General features: G+C 35.2%; 1 protein-coding gene across 1 annotated transcript in view; it reads left to right on the top strand.

Moving 5' to 3' along the window:
• Window positions 1-21433, top strand: part of MS3_00006075 (uncharacterized protein) — a 47781-nt gene that overhangs the window by 882 nt on the left and 25466 nt on the right. Inside the window, exons 2-9 of the mRNA XM_035731355.2 lie at window positions 2950-3172; window positions 4360-4609; window positions 8394-8513; window positions 12032-12283; window positions 13692-13848; window positions 15766-15878; window positions 18959-19150; window positions 20844-20945. Coding sequence (XP_035587364.1) covers window positions 2994-3172; window positions 4360-4609; window positions 8394-8513; window positions 12032-12283; window positions 13692-13848; window positions 15766-15878; window positions 18959-19150; window positions 20844-20945 — 1365 coding nt within the window. The 5' untranslated portion in view covers window positions 2950-2993. The remainder of the gene's footprint in view (window positions 1-2949; window positions 3173-4359; window positions 4610-8393; window positions 8514-12031; window positions 12284-13691; window positions 13849-15765; window positions 15879-18958; window positions 19151-20843; window positions 20946-21433) is intronic.

The following is a 21433-nucleotide window of genomic DNA, read 5'->3' as shown; positions in this document are numbered from 1 at the left end:
AGCTTGATATGTCTGGTATCTGTCCCGTACAGTGTTAGTCTGTCTGTCGTTCCGTATTTAAATAAATCGAGAGCCGACCTAAATCCATTGTAGATTTTTCTGTAAACTAAGTTTAATTTAACTACATGGATATGGGCTCACGTGCATTAAAAAGCAATAGTCCATTAGATATTTAATAGGAGTGAATCTTATCAAAAATCCAGCTAACTATATTATCCACGGTACCCAGAGAGTTAATAAAAATCTAAAATCGTTCACATGCTTTAGCTTTAAACGATGTACCTTGCCCTTAACCTGGCCATTTTTCGGATTATTAATTTGACTATATAATTGTAGAACTTGAAGAGAATTTATCGAAAGAAATATTCCTCGTCCAAATATTAGTCTTGTGAAATCGTTCATTAAAGAACCCTTTGAAAGTTAGTGCTTGTTTCAAATAAGAAGCAAACGTAATTGCTTCACAATCCCTACAAAAGTAGAGCATGAAAAGTTTGTCTTCACCATGGCTTCCGTTCTAGTGATCATTTGTAAGGTGAAATGCAATTGATAAGGTTGGAATAATGCTTTTCTGGAATAATTACCATATGAAAAAGTCTTCAAGTCTAATAGTCTACAAACATTTTAAAATTGAATGATGGATTACTAAGCATAGCAAAAAGTCTTCTGAAATCACATTCACACCGTAAAAAGTAAGATGTAGTTCAGTCATACAGTTATGCACTAAACTTTCCGCATTCTGGGGAGTTGATTCAATTCAACGATTATTCGAGGCATAGTGCGAGCTTATCTTCATACAAACCTGACATATAATACATTGAAGATGGTCCCTAGTCATTGTTAATTAGAATGTAAAGGACTAATATCCTGAACTCCTGAAATGAACTTTTAATAAACTGAAACCTAGACAAAAACAGTGCGAAAGTTATTATTACGTAACTTCATTAAATATGCAACTATCTGGAGCGGTTTCTTGACTGTGTAACTGAAGAGCATCTTTGGTTGGCAAAGATTTTACTCTGTCATTTTAGTAATCTTTGCCCTGGATGTTAAGAGTTACTAACTTCAAGACATTTCTCTCTGTTTTGCTACATATCCTTGCTAGTTTTCTCGTCGTGTCATATGGTTGTTTCATATTTCATTCTGTTCCAGCTTTTTCCACTGTCTTCTGCTTGTCGGCTCTAATGCTCCTCTTTACTCGTTTGCTTGCTTCAGTGTATTCAGTTTGTGGCCTGACTTTCCCTGTTCTTGTTTGACTGTTGTTAATTGCTGTGTTCTTGTTCTTCCTCTGTTCAATCTTGTCTAAAGTTTCGATAGAAATCCATCCCTTCTGATGATGCTTCTTGCATCCCAGAACTCCCTGACACATTGAAGTTAATGCCTCTTTGATCCCCTTTCAGTTATTCTCCATAGTAGTTTTCTCTTCTTCCAGTAGATCCCTTAAAACTTGAAACCTGTTGAGAGCTATCTCGAATTCGCTGAGTTCGTTATTATCTCGAAGGAAGGCTGTATTGAACCTTTGTAATGCTGTTTGTCTAGTTGTCCCGTGTTTCTTTAGCTTCAGTTTTATCTTGGCAACCACCAGGTGGTGATCTGTATCTATGTCAGCTCCTCTCCTAGTTCTTACTTCTTTCATTGTCCTTCTGAATGTTTTATTGATACAAATATGTCCTGTCTAGTTCTCCGTGGTGTAGTCTGGTGAGATCCACGTAGCTTTATGCATGCGCTTGTGCGGGAACATTGTCCTGCCTATAACCAATTTGTTGGCCTGGTTGTTAGAAGAGGCATAAGCCTCGTGACTTTCGAAGAATTTCGGCTTTCATCATGAGGAGTCATATTTCCTGCTTCAACTCGGAAAGCAGAGTTTAAATAGTTTAATATGATTAATCTGGTCTTCGCTTTTTTATCAAGATTTTTTTATACGCGTCGGGGTTGCTAATCCCATGCCCGACCCTCCTCCTTTGTGTGGGCTTCAGACCGGCAGCAACTCTAGGAGAGCTACAGTTTGAGTTTCTCATGAAAGTAGCTTTAGTCAAGTCTAACACTTTACATCGTTTGAGTTTGCGAAGTCAAATTTAAAGTCCTGGCTTAAGTTCACTAGCTTGGAATGTTGAACTGATCATGTATTCTAGGTGATGCGTAAATTTAATGAATTTTTCAGTTATAATTAAGAAAACCGCCAACTATTAACTTTATCAAGAACTACAAAGAACGTTTATTCAACCACTGTATAGCATCTTAGGCTTATGTGATTCCAAATAGATAAATAGTTGCAAACTCATTATCTCTTAATATGTATTTCAAGAGAAATATTGTTAAGATTTGTAGCCAGCCTATGAAAATTTAAAACAACACGAAAGATAAGAGAAAACAGTTACAATAGCTCAATAAATAATCATATATTACTTTTCCCAGTTGTCTTTAGTGTTTATTTTACTAATTCTATTCACATTTCATCCGAGTCTCATTTGTTGGCGAAAAATGATGAAGAAAATATACAGATAACACGATTAATTTACTTATAAGCACAATAAAAAGTTTACTTAGTGTTTTATTGACATCTTGTGATTGAATGATTCTTATTAGCAGTTCATAGAGTACCAAGCACTTGGTCACTTTAATAACAATTATTTGTTCCAACTATCTACATGTCATGCTGATAAAATTTTATTAAATGCATTAGTGTAGGGAATGATTCAATTGTGTTAGGTAGTACAGTTTATCAACAAGAACTGGTTTACTATTTTGCTATCTCTTAATGGTGTAAAATTCAACATAAGACAAAAGAGATAAACATTTTCTGTGAATTATTTTTCAATGATTATTGCCTGTTGAAAGATAATGTCTACAAATGAATTCTTTTAAATTTTGAAGTTATTTCCTATTTTCTATTTACAGAACCTTAATGCTTTATAAAATTTAATAAATCTTAATACACCTTCATTGTTACAGAAGTCAAGTTCAAAGAAATTGAATCAGTTGGCTCATACATTTCCATGATGCGTGAGAGTATCCGAAGAGGACCAGTTGTATGTGATAGTTCCTATCCTTGTTCCACACATGAAGTGTCATGTAAGCATTTTAAACCCTCATCATCATTTAAATGTCATAAGAAGTATGGGACTGGAAGAATGAAACTCTCATCCAAAATATGTCATAAAAAGGATACTGGAAAGTTAGTTTTCATTAATTTGACATGGTACATCTGTTTACGGTTAATTCATTTAATTTTGACGCAATAGTTAGTGCTGATTTCCTCTTATATTGAGTGGTTTTGCTCAGGGAACCAAGTGCTCAATTTCACGCTATAGACTTGTATCAAATAGCCATACCATGTTATTTTCATTAAAATAAAACAAGGAAGAAAGCAAAAATTTAAAAAATCATAAAGAACTAATCTATAAATAGGCTACAATCTCCTAGAGTGAATTTCATAAAATAATATAGACCAGTTTCTAAGATTATAAATTCGTGGAGAATTATGGCTGATAGCAGTTTTTATCAAACCCTGTTCTCATTGCATTATTTTGTGCTAATCCCTTAAAGCATTATTCAGAATATTTCACTTTACCAGAAGTTTTTAATTCCGTTCCACATAATAAATCAATCTTCGTCTACACAGTTTCGTGGACATCTTAAAAATATTTGTCTCAGGTTTGTTAATAAGTTGATCTCATTGTTGATAATGAAATGACAACAAAGCCCCCAAATGCCCTAGTACGGCTGAGGGTGGGGAGGGTCAGCCCCCCTCTCTCTCGAAACGCTTTCAGATGATCACGCGTATACAATCACTGTCAAGGAAGTCCTACTCACTGCCTTCTCACGGCGGGATGTTGTCTACGAAATCGAGAAGATGAGAAGCGAATGTTCGGCGCTTTAGCTGGGTTGGTGGACATAGGGGGTCTACCTAGGGAAGTAAGGGAACCCTGATTCCAAACCAATGGTGCACATGGGCTCCAATATCCCGAGGGAACAAATGGCATGTGAACTTACTGTTAGTCACCGATTAGCATGGGACTGAATCTCCTGACGTTACCTCAGACCTTTAGGTCGGAGGCTCCGGGAGTTTCCCCTCAGGAAAACCACCTGCTTCGTTCTAGGCACCCGGGAAGTATCACAGCCCACATACAAATCGAATGACGAAGTGTGGTGCATATGTATTCGGTGCCCCTTTGTATCAATATTAATGTGTTCAAATAAATAAATAATTAAAATCTCTATTCCATAATAATAAGTCACAAGTGACCAAATTTAAGGGAACTGGAACTTCAACAGATCATACGTAAAACTAAAATGTGCATTTGTGTAGTCTAATCACGTTTGTTATTAATAAACATATGTCAAACTTTTTCTTCTATTCAGACATGAAACACCTAGTAAAAACTCTTCAGAAATTTGTCAACCTGATAATATTCCTAGTAGTAGCAGTGAGAATAGTTCAATGAATATGAATTCTGATGATAATACAAAAGAGTGTATACTGAATCCTGTTAATATGGACGATTGTAGTATTCTTCAACATGAACAATGTAATGACACACAATCTAACCAAAGTATCTTTTTCGATTTATTATCTAAACTTGAAAGACATTTGGATGAAGAGAGAAAAGCCGTAAGTTTGTATGCAGTATGCATTATAAAAGTAAAACATGTGTTGTTTAAATATTTATATTCTTTTGAAGGCTCTAGACTTTATGGAAACAGTTCTGTGTGAATAGATCATTTTGTGATGAACAAGATAAGTACAGCATTAAATGTCAATACTAAACTCGTTGAATCTTGTTCAAACTTCGATTTCAACATGATTGGATGACATTTTATAAACCTTATTTATCTTTGATAATTTTGGTTCTAATTATTTTGCTGAAGAAGCTCAAGCCAGTTCTCCATGTGAAACGTTTAAGTTATTCAAATCTCAATATTCGTGATTACTTCAAATATTATGTTTACATCTAGTTTCTTCTACATATTTGGGGCCCAGGTTCTATCGAATTTTATATACGATTACAGCAAGGTTTTCATCATCTTCTACATCATATATTTTATTCTTAGGTCAAACAGTTTGTGGAGATTAAATAGCACTGTAGATATTTTTCATCACAAACTATTATTGGCCAGAGAATTATCATAAACCAATGAGAAATAGATAGTTCTCACATTTCACTTGGGAACTCTTAAGCAATGAATCCCTATGACTCTAAGGAATCGGACCTAAGACCTCCAGGCTACATGACAATCATTTTATTTTTAAACTATTAGATAAAAACCTAACGCTTTATAGTTTCCAAATTCAGTCAATTTGTAAAGCAACACAATATTTACAGATATTTATCATTAGCAACAACATACACAAAGAAAAAAGCAAGTTCCTCGAATACAACAAAGAGAACAACAACCCAATCACACCTAATGGAGAAGCTTTTGAAGAAATGGAGGCTTTCACGTACCTGAGAAGCATAATCTATGAACAAGGAGGATCGGATACAGACGTATAGCAAGGGCTGCATTCCTACAGTTGAAGAAAATACGGGACTCAAAACAACTGTCAACCAATGTCAATGTCACAATCTTCAATGCGAACGTCAAGACATTTAGTTCTATTGTATGCAGTTAAAACTTGGAGAACCACTAAAACCATCATCAAGAAGGTACAAGTATTTATAAACAGTTGTCTACGTAGCATACTCAAATGTCGATTTGCCGGATACTATCAACAAAAATCTACTCTAGGAGAGAACAAACCAGGCTCCAGCTGAGAAGGAAATTAGCAAAAGACAATGGAAGTGGATAAGACATACATTACGGAAATCATCAAACTATATCACAAGGCAAGCACTTACATGGAATCCTGAAGGGAAGCGGAAAAGATGAAGGCCGAAGAACACACTGCGTCGGTAATTTAAAGCATATATCGAAAGGATAAATAGCAACTGGAAACAACTGGAAAGGATTGTTCAAGGTAGAGTTGGATGGAGAATGCTGTTGGGCGGCCTACGATCCACGACGAGGGTTAGCAGCCGTAAGTAAGTAAGTCAGTATCATTAGCAAATTACCGCCAGAAATCTGACATGACTACAAATTTGGTATTAGAAGTTCAAAAAATTCGTTTTTTAGTATGTCACCATTAATCTCATAATCTGTATGACTTACTTGGAAGGGTTGGTTATCATGAGATTTTACACATCATAAGTGTGTTTAATATCATAAAACATCATCAAACGAATAATCATTTGAAAACTAATTTCATTCTAGTTTATGATTTATAGTAGTACCTAAACATATTGATAAACTGATTTGTTTTTTGTTGCGATGTGCTTAACTTATTTGTTATGAAAGAAATGTTTCAGTCTTAGAATTACAAACTTGTCAACACCAGACAATGATACTAAGTATTATGTAAACTAAGAATACAATTTAAAATAAGCAGAAATTTCGAACAGGAATACAATTACTTGCATACTAAACATTGTGTTTCATCCTTAGTATCGAAATATATTTGAAATGCTGCATTCGTTTTCCTTTTCTTGTTTTGTTTTATTTTGCTATAATTACAACAAATAGAAGTGATTGACTGTGATTGGTTTTTATAATAAGATGGGTAGGATTCTAAGAAACTCTACGGTAGAATTTTTTGGAAGTAATAATGGTGAGAATATAATAGATGAACGATATTTGAGCGAAACCAAAGTGACCTTGAGAGTTTCTACCTACTTACTAGGGCTAAATGAGGATTATAAAACAGTTTAAAGAATAAGGATTATTATTTACAGTTGATGATGAGGATTAGGAATTAGATTCAGGATTTCCATCACAAACTGACATCAGCTAGAATGCCAAGATTCTATTTAGCGAATTGAGTAAATGAATTTCACACCAAAATCTAAGACCTGTTATCGTAAATCTGATTGGTTCGTCCATAAATTCTAATCTCGCAGACATTATAATTAATGGCTATAGGAACATTTTAGGTCAGCTTATATTTTCAAATAAAGACGATCTATAAAAGTGTGTAGTGTCGGTTGCTATGTTAAGCCCATATAGTTTATTCTAGCTTTTGTACAGGCCAATTTATCCATTCTTCTTGAGTCACATTTTGACCTTGTTAATTATCCACTTATCAACCTTGACTGTTTTTATATGAACATAATCTTCTGAATTCTTCATGTCCCTTTTTTCTCTTTCCAAATTTATTTCACTGGATTATAACATCTTCAAACCCTAATGTTTCCGATTACTGCTTATACTTTTACTACCTCTACTACTATGTGATTTGAATTGACAATTGTATCTCTGTGCTAATGTAATGTGGTATGGCAACTCGATTTGATGTACGAACGTACGAAGTTCTACGTTGTTAATGTTTGATTGACTGACTGACTTATATGAGCATATTTGTGTGTACATCTCATCCTACTCATCACATGTCTGTAGCTTATTTTTTTGTGATTATTAATATTGACTAACTGAAGTAGGCTCACATTTCTTCTCCACCGCGTGTCATTTCGCTTCTCCCTCTTCGTTTCATTCCTCTGATTGTTTGTCCAGATCAATGATTGTAAAAAATATACGTATTCAAAAGTCCATTCTCGTATTTGACTTACTTAATTTCGTTATTTACTAACGTGATTTAAGTTGATGATTATACATAAGAGGATTGGTGAAATGTATCTTTCATTAGGAATTATTCATAAGATCTAATTGGAGTTATATACAGGCTTCACAAATTCTCAACTGATATTAATTTTGAAGTATAAATTGTGTTATATCCGAGCGAAGACTAAATCACGAGTAACTTCTGAGATATATTGATTGACTAATATTATCTATACATTCTTATGATATAACTATTCAATAATTAGATTATGTATAATTTATTATTGTACGATTTACGGTTCTTAAGCTATGTTCAGTTTGTTGACGACTGTCTCCCATGTTCACAGCCACATATGGTAAGTTGTGGTCTGTCTGGTTGATATATATATAAATAAACCGAGTATTATAAGCAAAAATGGATAGTGGCTAGCATTGGAATCCAGGACGCGAGTTTCATCCTGTCTGGGACTCGTCAGCTGGATGTACCTGCATCTCAGATTTGATGTTCACTTTGGGACTCGAACTCAGTACCGTTCGCTTCAAATGCCATCGCGTTATCCAAACCGAGTATGTTTCAAATAAGTGATTCATATTGCGGAAGCTGGTATTGGTGTTCTGGACTCAAGTGGACGGGCCAGGTGGACATAGGACCAATAAGGACGCTAGGCTGCTCATACCACTCGAACGTCATTGGTTTGACACAGTGCGAAGATTGTATAAGTCGTATTTTGATTGGTGGATAAATCACATGACAAGAAACCGGATATAAACACATAAGAAATTTTCTTTTTTTCTCTTATTAGAATGCAAAATTACAAGTTGAATTAATGAATAAAACTGAATATGAAAAACAAATATCTGATCTACGATCCAATTATGAAGCTGAAGTATTTCGTTTACAAAATGTGATAACACGTTTACAAGTAAAGTGGAAACAAAAAAAATGTTTTTCCAGATCTATTTTTGTCAAACTATTTCATCTATTTATGATGATTAGATACAGTATTTAAAGGGTATATTTTTTAGTTGTATATCTTTCCTAAACAATGATTCTATTTAAGTCTAAGTAAACTGTACTATGCTATAACAATGATGAAATAAGACTGTTGATAATGGATGTCAGTCAGTCAGTCAGTTACAGCGTAGGACCAGACACGTATATGTGCATCGGTCCAAGTTACCATACCTCATTAGCACAACAAGATGAATACCGAATCCATAAAGTAGTTAATTCAATGGTGTTAATAGATGAAAGAAAGATCACACGTAAGGATGTAGTACAGGAAGAAATATTTAATGCATAGAAAGAAAGATATGAAGGGATTTTAATCTCATAGATCAAGGGCAATTGGTGTCACCACCTTGAAACACCGACTTCGGTGGCTTGGGCATGTTCTGCGAATGTCGTCCGGAGAATTCCACATCGTGCATTGTTTGCGGACGCCGGGACTGGTTGAAAAAAGCGGAGAGGTGGTCAGTGTATGACATGGTGCCGCGGGATGAAAGAAAACTGCAAAGGGCTGGCTTCTATTGGTCCTTCACATTTCCCTGGTTGGCGTCTTAGAGATGGTGCGACACAGTGGCTAGAGACCTTATCAGATATGGCTCAGAATAGGAGCCAGTAGCGATCCTGCTGTAACTTTCTTTTACTTTCTTCATAAAAAGTGGCTGCTTCTTCCTTAACTGGAAGATTTCTTCTGATTGTACCTTTTCGTTTCCCCCATTATTATTACTACACTACCTTACACTAATCTGTACGCCAAATAATATACACTGTTATTATTACGAAAAAAACAACAAAAAGGAAGAAAAAAGGTGAAAATAAAGATTTGAAACTGTACAGCTTCTCAAATAGAGACATGTTTAAAAATTCAGGTTATTGAATAGGTCAACTCTAACCACCTATTCGTCACACAGTATATTTGCTAGGTAAGGTATCATAGAACTTTTATACTTTTGCTTGCTTGCATGGATTTTAATGTAATTACGTCTCGTTCTACCAGAATATATACAAGGAGAAATATATGAGTGAATGGAATGGTTAGTATCTGATAAGATAACACTTGCTAAGAGTTTTCAAGACTTTAGATGTCTATCCACGAACATATTAATAATGACCTCAAAAGATTCACCATACACCTTGCTATCTGTCTTCATAACTCTCCGCAATATAACCGTTTTTCTCAAAAGCCCGGGAAAGAATAATGGAGAACAGTAAAGAATTATAGGTAATATGCAGTAATTGACATATTGTAAGCGTAAATGTCGAGTAATCCCAAAAGTAAGCAGCCTATTTATGTAGTAAGTCAAACGGAAAACTTTCTGCGGTAACAGCAAAACATGAGAAGACCAAGAGAGATCAGAGGAAAATGTAACGCTAAGGTAATGAACCTTCAACACCGTGTTAATCGAATAGTCTCCAATGGCACAAGCATTATGGAATCCCAAAATGGTATTTGGATGCCGTTCATGTCTCATGCTAAAGTTAACAGCTTGACATTTAGACGGATTAAGTATGAGACCATTAACAACAGACCACCATTCCATCCGAGACAAAAACTCATTTCTACGGGATGTAAAGAGGTGGAAATCAGCATACATACAGTAAAATCATCCGCATATTTCACAAAAGTGTTTTCTATGAAAGATGGCAAATCATGCAGAAAAAAAAGAGAAAAGAAGAGGTAGAAGAACGCCTCCTTGTGGTACACTTCAATTAGTTCCTTATTATCTTACAGTCCGGTCGGTCGGTCGGTCGGTCTGATAAGCATAATGTTGAGCAAGTCAGTCAACTACGAGTATCCTATTCTAAAGAAATAAATTTCAGTCGTTTAGGTTCTCGAAAATCATAAGACTTTTTGATATAGATCAAAGCTACTCTTAAAGACCAAAGCATACTCATCTAATCCTAATACTTTTAAAATACACAGTCCTTTTAATGTTATTTCATTCTTATTTAATCTCAAATCTTCTACTTAATTTATGCTTACATTTCTAAAATGATGGTTAATATTGAGTCAACACACTTTTGTAACAAATATCATCAGATTGATGGTTAATTTATACATAATCTAATTATTCTGTTCTACCTTATTCAATAGCTCTCTTTGAATTAAAACCAGAATTTATAAGTAAACTGAATTCCTTATTTCAATGTAAATAAAGATATAGCCCTTTCGGTCAATGCTGTATCATGGTATATTCCTTCGTGTGGTTGCTTGAAATGATTAAATTACTTACTTACCCCCGTTACTCCTAATGGAGAATAGGTCGCCGACCAGCATTCTACAACCCAATCTATCCTGGACCTTCTTTTCTAGTTCCATTCAATTCTTGTTCATTTTTCTCATGTCTATCTCCATTTCCCGGCTTGATGTGTTCCTTGATCTTCCTCTCCTCCTTTGACCTTGAGGATCCAGGTGAGGGCTTGCCTTGTGGTGCATTTGGGTGCTTTTCTCAATGTGTGTCCTATACACTTCCAGCGATTCTTCGTGATTTCCTCCTTCACTGGAATCTGGTCTGTTCCCTCCCACAGTAGGCTGTTGTTGATAGTGTCCGACCAACGGATCCGAAGTATTTTACGTAGACAACTGTTAATAAACACTTGTATCTTCTGGATGATGGCTTTCGTAGTTCTCCAGTTTTTCGCTGCCTACAGTAGAACTGTCTTTAAATGTGTATAGAAAATTCTGACCTTGATGTTGGTTGACAGGAAGTTGTTTTGAGTTCCAGATGTTCTTCAATTGTAGATATGCTGTTCTTGCTTTACCGATCCGCTCCTTCACATCTGCATCAAATCCACCGTGTTCATCAATGATGCTACCCAAATATGCAAATGTTTTTACACCTTCCATATCTTCTCCGTCAAGTGTGAGTCGATTGGTGCATGCTGTGTTGTATCGGAGAATCTTGCTTTTCCCTTTGTGTATATTGAATCATACTGCTTTTGAGGCTGCTGTTACACTGGTCGTCTTCTCCTACAATTGTTGTTGCAAGCCCTCACTTGGAAATGATTTAGCTTTTAGTTATAATTACTTCTATTTTAATGTCATAGTTGATATTCTTGCAATTCAATCAATTAAGTACTCTGCTAACTACCAGTAATATTTACCTTGCACATTAATGCTCCAATATACTTCACTTCTGCTGACTGGATATGAAATTTTGTCATTCTTATCTGTTATTTATGTTAATGAGTGTATAGGTGTTTGAATCCCATATAAAATCTGGGTTTTTAAAGCTACATTATTTGTTTTGCACTCGTTTATCTTGGTTATATCATATGTACAATTACGTGTGAATCGATCTTCTTGGTTGCAATATTTTTTGACAATAATAATATTCTACTTTAATAAAAAACAAGTAGTACAATGTTGTACATGAAATTTTACTGACTATATATGTTTTTCAAATATTGTTCAACTTTTCTTTTACGAAATAGGGCAATTCACATTATAACGATAAAATAAGTCATGATGACGAAAAACTAGCCAACCTAAATACAGAAGTTAACGAAGTGAATGTTAGAAGGAATAATGATACAGAATCAAATACTGACAAGTGTATTAAACCTGTGCAAAATTTCACTAGTATGGATGAACTGAAAAAAGAATATGCAAAGCAAGAATTACTAATTGCAGGTTATCAACGTGAAAATGAAAAGTTGTATGCAACTGTTAAAAAATTACACAAAGTTAGTTTGTGTTTTTTCTGTCAAAAGTATGTCGTCTATTGTTATATCCTTTATGCAGATAATTTATTAAGGCTTACAGGTTTTCGATGGTGATCTAACACCAATCGGTTCATGACCTCAATCGAAAACTTATTAATCTCCACAACCCCATATTGATAATCACCATGTGTTTACTAGTGAACAGCTTCTTGAGGGAGTTCTCGGAGTTCTAGTGAGAAGCCGTGACCAGTGGAGCTAATCCATGTTGGATAGCGACAGGTACCTACTTCAGTACAATGGAAGATGGTTGTGCAATTTCGTGGATTAATTGAGATTAGACACTAACACCGTTGGATGCCGGCTCAGTGATCTAGAGGTTAAGTGCTCGCGCCCGAGACCGGAGGCCCTGTGTTCAAATTCCGCGAGCGGGATCGTGGATGCGCACTGCTGAAGAGTCCCATAATACAACGAAACGGCCGTTCAGTGCTTCCAGGTTTTCAGTGGTGGTCTAACGGTTCATGATCCCAATCGAAAAAAAATTATTAGGTCTCCTAACTGTTCAAAGAAGTACTCATTGAAGGTTCAACACATCTTCAGTTGTTATAACCATGGAAAACCAGTAATCTATGGTATTAGTTCTTTCAGTAACAATTGATCCGGGCAACGCAAAGAGGAGGAGGAGACTGATGGCGGGGAAATATTTTACTCATCATCAAAATTAAAAACATGAGAATAACTCTGTAATCAATATGTACTTATTTATGCACTGATTTTACTGACATTTATTGATTAATCACAAACTGGAGAAATACAAAAATGTATTTTACACTAAAGTAATTCAAAACCGAATGAAATTCACATTAAGTTATTACAAATATATCATATATCACACTGAAATTAAACAAATATTATATTAAGCAATTAGTATAATAAATGACTTAGTATTTTTATCTTATCTTAACACATTTCATATTACAATAATTGAGATCATGAGTCAACTGAAGCTAGACTACCATGGAAAACCTGGAAGTACTGGATGGTCGTTTCGTCTTATTGTGTGACTCCTCAATTCATCCAGGTCTGTTGTGAGATAGTAGCTCACTGATGACAACGATGGATGTATCGTGGATTAGTTGAAGCTAGATATTAACACCGTTGGATGCCGGCTCAGTGGTCTAGTGGTTAAGCGTTCGTGTACGAGACTGATAGTTCCTGGGTTTGAATCTCTTCCGTGGGGGATCGTGGATGCGCACTTCTGAGTAGTCTTACAATAGGACAAAATGATCGTCTATTGCTTCCAGGTTTTCCATGGTTTTATACTTCAATTAACACAGGATCTCAACTATTGAAATTACTACAATCTCCAGAAAACTCCTTCTGATACATTTCATATTAGTTTGTTTCTTATCCCTTCCTTTTTTAAATCAAGGATAAGCAAACTGAAACCGAAGATTCACAGACAGCAAAACGTCTTACTACTGAAAATCTTTCTTTAAGAGTTGAAGTTGAACAATTAAATAAAGAATTAAAATTGCGTAGTCAACAAATATGTACCATGTTATCTGGGAATTCAAGATTGAATCAAGGTAAATAATCGTAAATACTTTTTATAAAAAGTATGCTTAACACACAGTAGTAGTTACCCTATGATTTATGAGAAAATACATTAAATATTGAAGTCCCGTTTTTCTTTTATTTTCTCTTAAAAGTTCAGTTTTGCTTATAATCAATGAAAAGATTCATTATTAAACTGTAACCGAAATTGTATAAATTCAATTCAGCAAAGATGTTCATATTTCAGAAGAAATATACTTCTTCCATAAATAATTCTCCGTTTTTGGTGGAGTTTTGTTCTATGAGCTGAATCCAGCTCATAGAACAAAACTCCACCAAAATCATTCACCTGAGCTACAAATCTTCTCCACCATCTCATAATTCTCCGTTATATACCAAGTCTATAAAATTCCATTGTGATTAGAGTAAAGATACAATTAATTTGTTAAAACATTCTTGAACCTACTTTGGTTTGTATATACAAGTAATACCAATAAGTTCTAATGTACAAAACATGTAGCTCGAAGTTGAGTACAATAATTTACATTCAATTAGTGACTTACATTGCACTGATGATACGTTGAAAAATGGGCAGAATAAATGCAAACAAATACCTAATGAAAAATGATAGTCCTTTCAGGTTCACTAACAGTTTTGCAAATCCTTAATAACTAACGTATTTTCCAATAAACAACTATATATATGTATACCTGTTACCTCTCGTGAAGGAGCATGGAGCGCTCATCAGCACTCTCCATCCAACCCTGTCCTGGGCAATCCTTCCCAGTTCCTATTCGTCCTTCTCATATCTGCTTCTAATTCTCAACACAATGTTTTCTTTCTGTCAGTCAGTCAGTCAGTCAGTTACAACGTAGAACTTCGTACGTACGTACATCAGATCGAGTTGCCATACCGTATTACATTAGCACAGAGATATAATTGTCAATTCAAATCATATAGTGGTAGAGGTAGTAAAAGTATAAGCAGTAATCGGAAACATCAGGGTTTGAAGATGTCATTCAAAGAGTATAATCCAGTGAAATAAACCTGGAAAGAGGAAAAAAGGAACATGAAGAATTCAGAAGATTAGAATTTAGGAGAACACAAAGATTGGATGCACCTGCGCAATTGCAAACGATTTTGAATCATGTCATTTTAGGTCTCTAACCATCGGTTGCTATCATCTCGCGGATCCTAACCAGGTAGTCTACACCTACCAACGTGGCTCAGTCCAGTTGTCAGTGACTTCATGGATTTGTGCAATGTTTTGGTCTGGTTGGTGGTTGGGTATACATAACACGTGTTCCAGCCATCTTAACTGATTAATGTGTTCTTTGATCTTCTTCTTTTCTGTTTCCCTTCAGGATTCCAGGTTAGCGATTTTCTCGTTATGTAGTTTGTTGATTTCCACGATGTATTTCCTATCCACCTTCGACGTAGATATGGCCTTAAGTCACAAACACTATAAGCAGAGATGATAGTGACTAGCAGTGGAATTCAGGATGCGCACATACATCAATAAGAAACTGATCATTTACCTTCTTAAACATCAATAGAATGATTTAAACAACCAATGAAGAAATAAATTAAATTTTACCCCATTACACAATCTAGTAACTAAGTATATAACACAATGACGTTTGAACCAAAGGTTACTGAGTTCGAGTCCCAGAGTGAACACCAACTTTGAGGTCTAGGTACATTTCGCTGACGAATCTCAAATAGGATGAAACTCACGTTCTAAATTCCATTGTTAGTTACCATCATCTCTTTATGTGAACTATGTATCAAATTTACTTCTGTATCACAATAATTAGAATGGAATTTTATAAATATTTAATCATAAAACAGTAAATTGTGAATAGTGAGCATAACAACCATAATAATGATCATGATAATATTGATCATATCAGACATATATTTAATTTTTCGTCTTATAATTATGACAGAAAATCGAATAAATGAATTACAAGAACTGAATAAACAGTTGGATAATGAAAGAAATAAGTTAACAAAAGAATTAAATGATGCACGTTTAGAGTTGACAAACATGAATTTAAAAGTAAGTGAATATCCTGTTAAAGTCGTACAGTTTTATTCGCCTGTATGTCTGTGTGCATGTGTGCACGTTTGTGTGGAGATATATGTAGATGAATATGAGTACTGACCATTTGAGATTAACTAGTTAACTATTGAAAATTAATGAATTCTAGGCAGATCCAGCTGACGAGTCCCAAATAGGACGAAACGCACGTCCTGGATTCCACTGCTAGCCACTATCCATCATTGCTTACAAATAGCTTGTGAATTGAGGTAATATCGATGCAATACGCACAGGATGCACATATACCAGTAAGAGACCGATCAATTGCAGTCTTAAACATCAATAGGAAGATTCAAGTAAAACAATACCAAGTGAGTTCTAGGCAGATATTTGATATTAATTACTAGTACTTACGTGCGCCTTGCAGAGGAGTATAGGCCACCCCTTAGCATTCTCTATCCAATACTGTACTGAACAATCCTTTCGAGTTGTTATTCATCCTTTTCATATCTACTACCGATTCTCGACTCAGTGTGTTCTTTAACCTTCCTCTTTTTCGTTCCTTCTCAGAATTCCAAGTTAGGGCTTGCCTCGTGATGTAGTTTGATGATTTTCGTTCTATTCACTTCTAACATCTTTTGTTATCTATCACCATCTGGCGAAATAACTACCCAGTAAGCCCGGAATGAAAATTATTTTCAACCTACCCTTCTAATGTAATTATTAGTTGAGATAATAGTTATCTCGCCGTTGATATTGAGATTCAAAATTTGTCCAGTCTTTGTTGGCGTTTGTGCATCTTCGCTTATCACCTCGATATAGTCATTTTATCCGTTTTTTCCAGAGTAGATGGATTGTGGCTGACAGTGGAATCCAGAGCATCCCATACAACTGTTGATGTTCACATTTGCATTCAAATCCCAAAGTGTTATCCAGAGTCCAGATAGACAATGACCTGTTCAATAGATTCGAGTCGTAAAGTAAACGTGAACAATGAGATGGTGATACATCCAACTGACTAGTCCCGGGCTAAACGAAAAGAGCATCCTAGATTCCACTACGAATCAAAATGCATTTATTTTTTAAGACTGATTTTGTGTAATTTGGATGATGACTATCTTCAACCTTTTTAAAAAAAATGAAATATTTACTCTTGACAGAACTAGGTTAACATGAATACCTGCTTACAAATAACACAGTTTATCAATTTAATAGTTGAATTCATGAGCCAGACCTCCATGATAAACCTGTAAACGCTAGACAGCTGTTTCATCCTAGTATGGGACTCCTAAACAGTGCACATCCACGATCCCACCGGTGGGACTCGAACCCAGTTTATTAAAAAAATCTCCAAGGGTTTCAATTATATTGACGTTTTTCATCTTATTTAGACCATTTTTGTGATATAACGTATTCCAAAGTCAATGGTTAGTAGATCGTAAACATCTCATTGCCATTCTATAAACAAATTGTAAGAGTAAAATTCAAAAACTTAGTTCATAAAAAGCTTACAAACAGAAATCATACCACCAAAAAATTTATTTCACTTAGGTACTTCGACAAATAAACATTCAGCAATGAGATAAATGATTCTACAAAATCATCCCAAAGTATTGAAACTTCGAAGGTGATTTTTTTCCTTATAATAAAATCCTTTAAAAATTCTTGAGTTAAAAATATTCCTTAAACATAAACTAATAATATCTTTCTACTTCAGTCAGTCAGTCGGTAACAATGTAGAACTTCGTACGTACGTACATCAGTTCGAGTAGCCATACCACGTAATATTACCACAGAGATACAATTGTCAATTCAAACTACATAGTAGTAGAGCAAGTAAAAGTATAAGCAGTAATCGGAAACATTAGGGTTTGAAGATGTTATTCAAGGAGTATAATCCAGTGAAATAAATTTGGAAAGAGGACAAAAAAAGGGACATGAAGAATTCAGAAGATTAGAATTCGGGAGAACACAAAGAGTGGATGCACTTGCGTCATTGCAGACAATTTTGAGCCATGTCACTCAAGGTCTCCAACCGTCGATTGCTATCGTCTCGCGGATCCCAACCAGGTAGTCTACACCTACTGACATGGCTCAGTCAACTTGTCAGTGACTTCATGGATTTGTGCCATGTTTTGGTCTGGCCGCCCCTAGCTTTCTTCCAATCTGCTCCCATACCATTGGACATCGCACGCCGGGGCAGTCGGTGTTTGAGCATACGTAACACGTGTCCCATCCATCTCAACTGATGAAGTTTCACTACTTCATCAATTGATTTGCCACCCTCACCTAGTACCCGTTTCCTTACAACTGCGTTACTTACTCGATGGTCCCAGGATATACGAGCAACGTTTCAAAGACACCTATGATGAAATACTAGTAACCTATGAATACCCTCTACTCTTACCGGCTATCTTTCTATTTAATACCTCAAATTATATACACACATATACTTTTGAGATGGTAGAGAAGATTTATACCTCAGGTGGATCATTTTAGTGGAATTTATGTTCTTTGAACAACATCATCAGTACAAACATCAAATAAACTTCTACCTGAAGTTTGTGTTAACGATGTTGTTCAGAAGAACAATAAAAGTTCCATGATCAAACCATCCAACCCAACGAACAAAACTCCATCAAACCACACATATACATACTACTTTTAAGTTCTTATAAGTAAATAAATATAAATAAATATACCCTGTCGACTACCTCCAACTACCATCTAATCTCACAATAGTGCACGCAGTGTCGAGTCACCTAGGCTGGTGGCCCCATTGTAACATGGTCGATCGCATTCAGTCTGCACTAATAAGGACTAGACACACATGATATCGATCGCCATCCAGTGATCAATCAATCGTGATTACATCTCAGTCCTACAGGAGGTCGGTCACGGCTCGGCTAGCTCAGTGTTAACGTCTCTGACTGTGAAGCTGGGTGACACGAGATCGAATCCGCCAGGGAGCACCAGTTCCCTCAAGATTACAGGTACACCTTGCTGACGAGTGTCAAGTAGCACGAAAACCTGGTCCAGGATTTCTTGTCAACTACCTCCGACCACTATCTAAATATACCCTTTTTATTTATTTCTAGATGAATAATCATATACGTGAGAAAAATGATTTATTAGAAAAATATGAAAATTTTAAAGAAAAATCTCAAACAGATTGTACAAATATGAAAGAAACATATTTATGTCAAATAGAAGATCTTCAAAAGAAATTACGTTGGTATATTGAAAATCAATCAATAATCATTAAAGATTCAAAGAAATTACAAAACCAAGTACATTGAAACAATTTTATTTCTATGTGGAATTAATTGTTTAATGATGATTTGTATCGTATATTGATTTTTTGGATGAACAACTATCATGTACTTGTTAATGATTCGGGTTGAAGAGTATTTGTGGTGGTCGGTATTCAATATAATCCTTAAACTTTGTATACAGTTCGTCTTGATAACCGTCACTAGATAACACCCCAACGGTATATTAATCAAAAGGCGAATATGAAGTGTTGATTATGTTTATTATGGGACCACACACAGATATCCAAAATTACAGGTGCGTCAAACAAGCATGAAAGAGCTGTGCAGAAAGACAAGCAGGTAAGCGAGCGAGCGAGTGAGTCAGCGAATATGAGTACGAGTAAGCGAGTACAATTAAGCGAGAGAGAGCAATGAACATGAATAACATGGACATATATATACATAGTGAAATGAAGGAATCATCGAATCAATTAAGCGGTTAGTAGTGAGGCTAGCAGCATGAATAAATGCATGGGCAGTAAGCAATGCTCAACCATACATTTTCATACATTCGCAACAATAATAAAGATACAATGATATAGATAAGTTGTTGTTGTTGTACGGATGACTCAGTTCGTTAATAAGTTAACAAAATGACTTAACCGAATGTGAACCAAATCAATTCCACGTGAGTTGCTATATATTCTTTGATGACAAGTTATCTTCAATGAAATTCCAGTTGACAAATGAAGGCATATTGATTATCGATAAAGTTCAACAATATGTCGAATGTGAAACTGTTATCAATGAAATCAAATATAAGTTGTTAGATGCCGATTGAGGAATCTAAAGAGGATCTATTTATCATGTAATCTGCCGATCTTTGTTTTGCGGTCCTGAGTACACGATACTAAGGAATTCTATATTAAGATAAAACAATTTCGAAATTCTTCCTGATTTTTTTAAAAATTGACCTTCTGGTCGAATTACCTGTTTTAATAGTATGCTAATCTTCCAGGTTTTCTATGGTGGCCTAGCTTCAAATGATTCATGATCTCATCAAATGAAATTACTATAATATCCACAAAAACCAATTCTGATATTAATCAATATATGCTCATTAGTGACTGGCTTCAACAGGTATATTCTAGTGAGAAGCAGTGACCAGTGGAGTTCAACCTGGTCTGTTGTGAGATAGTAACTCACTGATGACAATGATGGATGTGTCGCTGAATTTCGTGGATTGGCTGAAGTTAGACAATAACACTGTTGGATGCCGGCCGGCTCAGTGGTCTAGTGGTTAAGCGCTCACGCACAAGACTGATAATTCCTGGGTTTTAATCTTTTTTTGTGGGGAATCGTGCATGCTCACTGCTGAGGAGTCTCATTAGCATACATATCAGATGAGTGGGCCTTGAATTGAAACCTGAGTTGATTAAAGATAAAACAGAATGGATAATCAGTTCGATCTCCGTCGACTGGCTTGGTTGGCCAGCAAGGTTGCTCCAACTGTCCACCAGCTCTATGAGGATGCCTCAGGTTGTAGTTTGCTACTTTTAATTAAGCGTTATTTAAATATTGCGATAAATTCAATTAATATGATGAGGTTAAACACTAGTTTAAATGTTGTAGCCATTTAAGTAATGGTTTGAGGGCAAACAAAATTTAGTGAATTATCTTGACTTGCAATACTTCTCAATAATTGTCTCTTGTTCTTTTTCGGATATAGGCTAGAGAATTGGAAAAACTGCAAGCAGAATTATCATATTTTAAAAGTAAACAGGTTTCTGGTCCCAAGTCGAGTGAATCAAAACAGCCACATAACAGTAAGGTAAGTCAGATTAGTTTTTTCTAACTGAATTTAAAGTACAACTTACCAAAGTGACTTTCTTGCATAGACTTTGAATAAAATAGGACAGAATAAATTGGAAGTCATAAGATCATGAATGATGTGATATAGCACATATTCTTAGAATTTGAGAAAAATCTGTCTTTCAGAAGAGTTCTGTGTGTGGACAATTAATTTTCCTCAGAGCAAAAGGGAAGAATATCCAAGTCCGTTCGAATGAATCGAATGTTTGACTTTAATACTGGGAAGATGATGAACAATCATTTGTGCATAGAAATCAGTTTTTTTTATAATTATTGGGTTTATGACCATGCACGTTGCTGCAATGTCTCATAGGATAAGGAAACAGCCATTCAATACTTTCTATCTTTTTAATGGTTGTCCAACTTAAGTCAATTTGTGATGTGAACTCCGAATATAAAAAATTTCTACAGCATAAGATAATACATAAGGAAAATTATCACTTTCAT

The sequence above is a fragment of the Schistosoma haematobium genome, chromosome 2 (genome assembly GCF_000699445.3).
Source record: "Schistosoma haematobium chromosome 2, whole genome shotgun sequence".
In the NCBI taxonomy this organism is placed as follows: Eukaryota; Metazoa; Platyhelminthes; class Trematoda; order Strigeidida; family Schistosomatidae; genus Schistosoma; species Schistosoma haematobium.
This window is presented reverse-complemented; position numbering and strand designations above follow the sequence as displayed.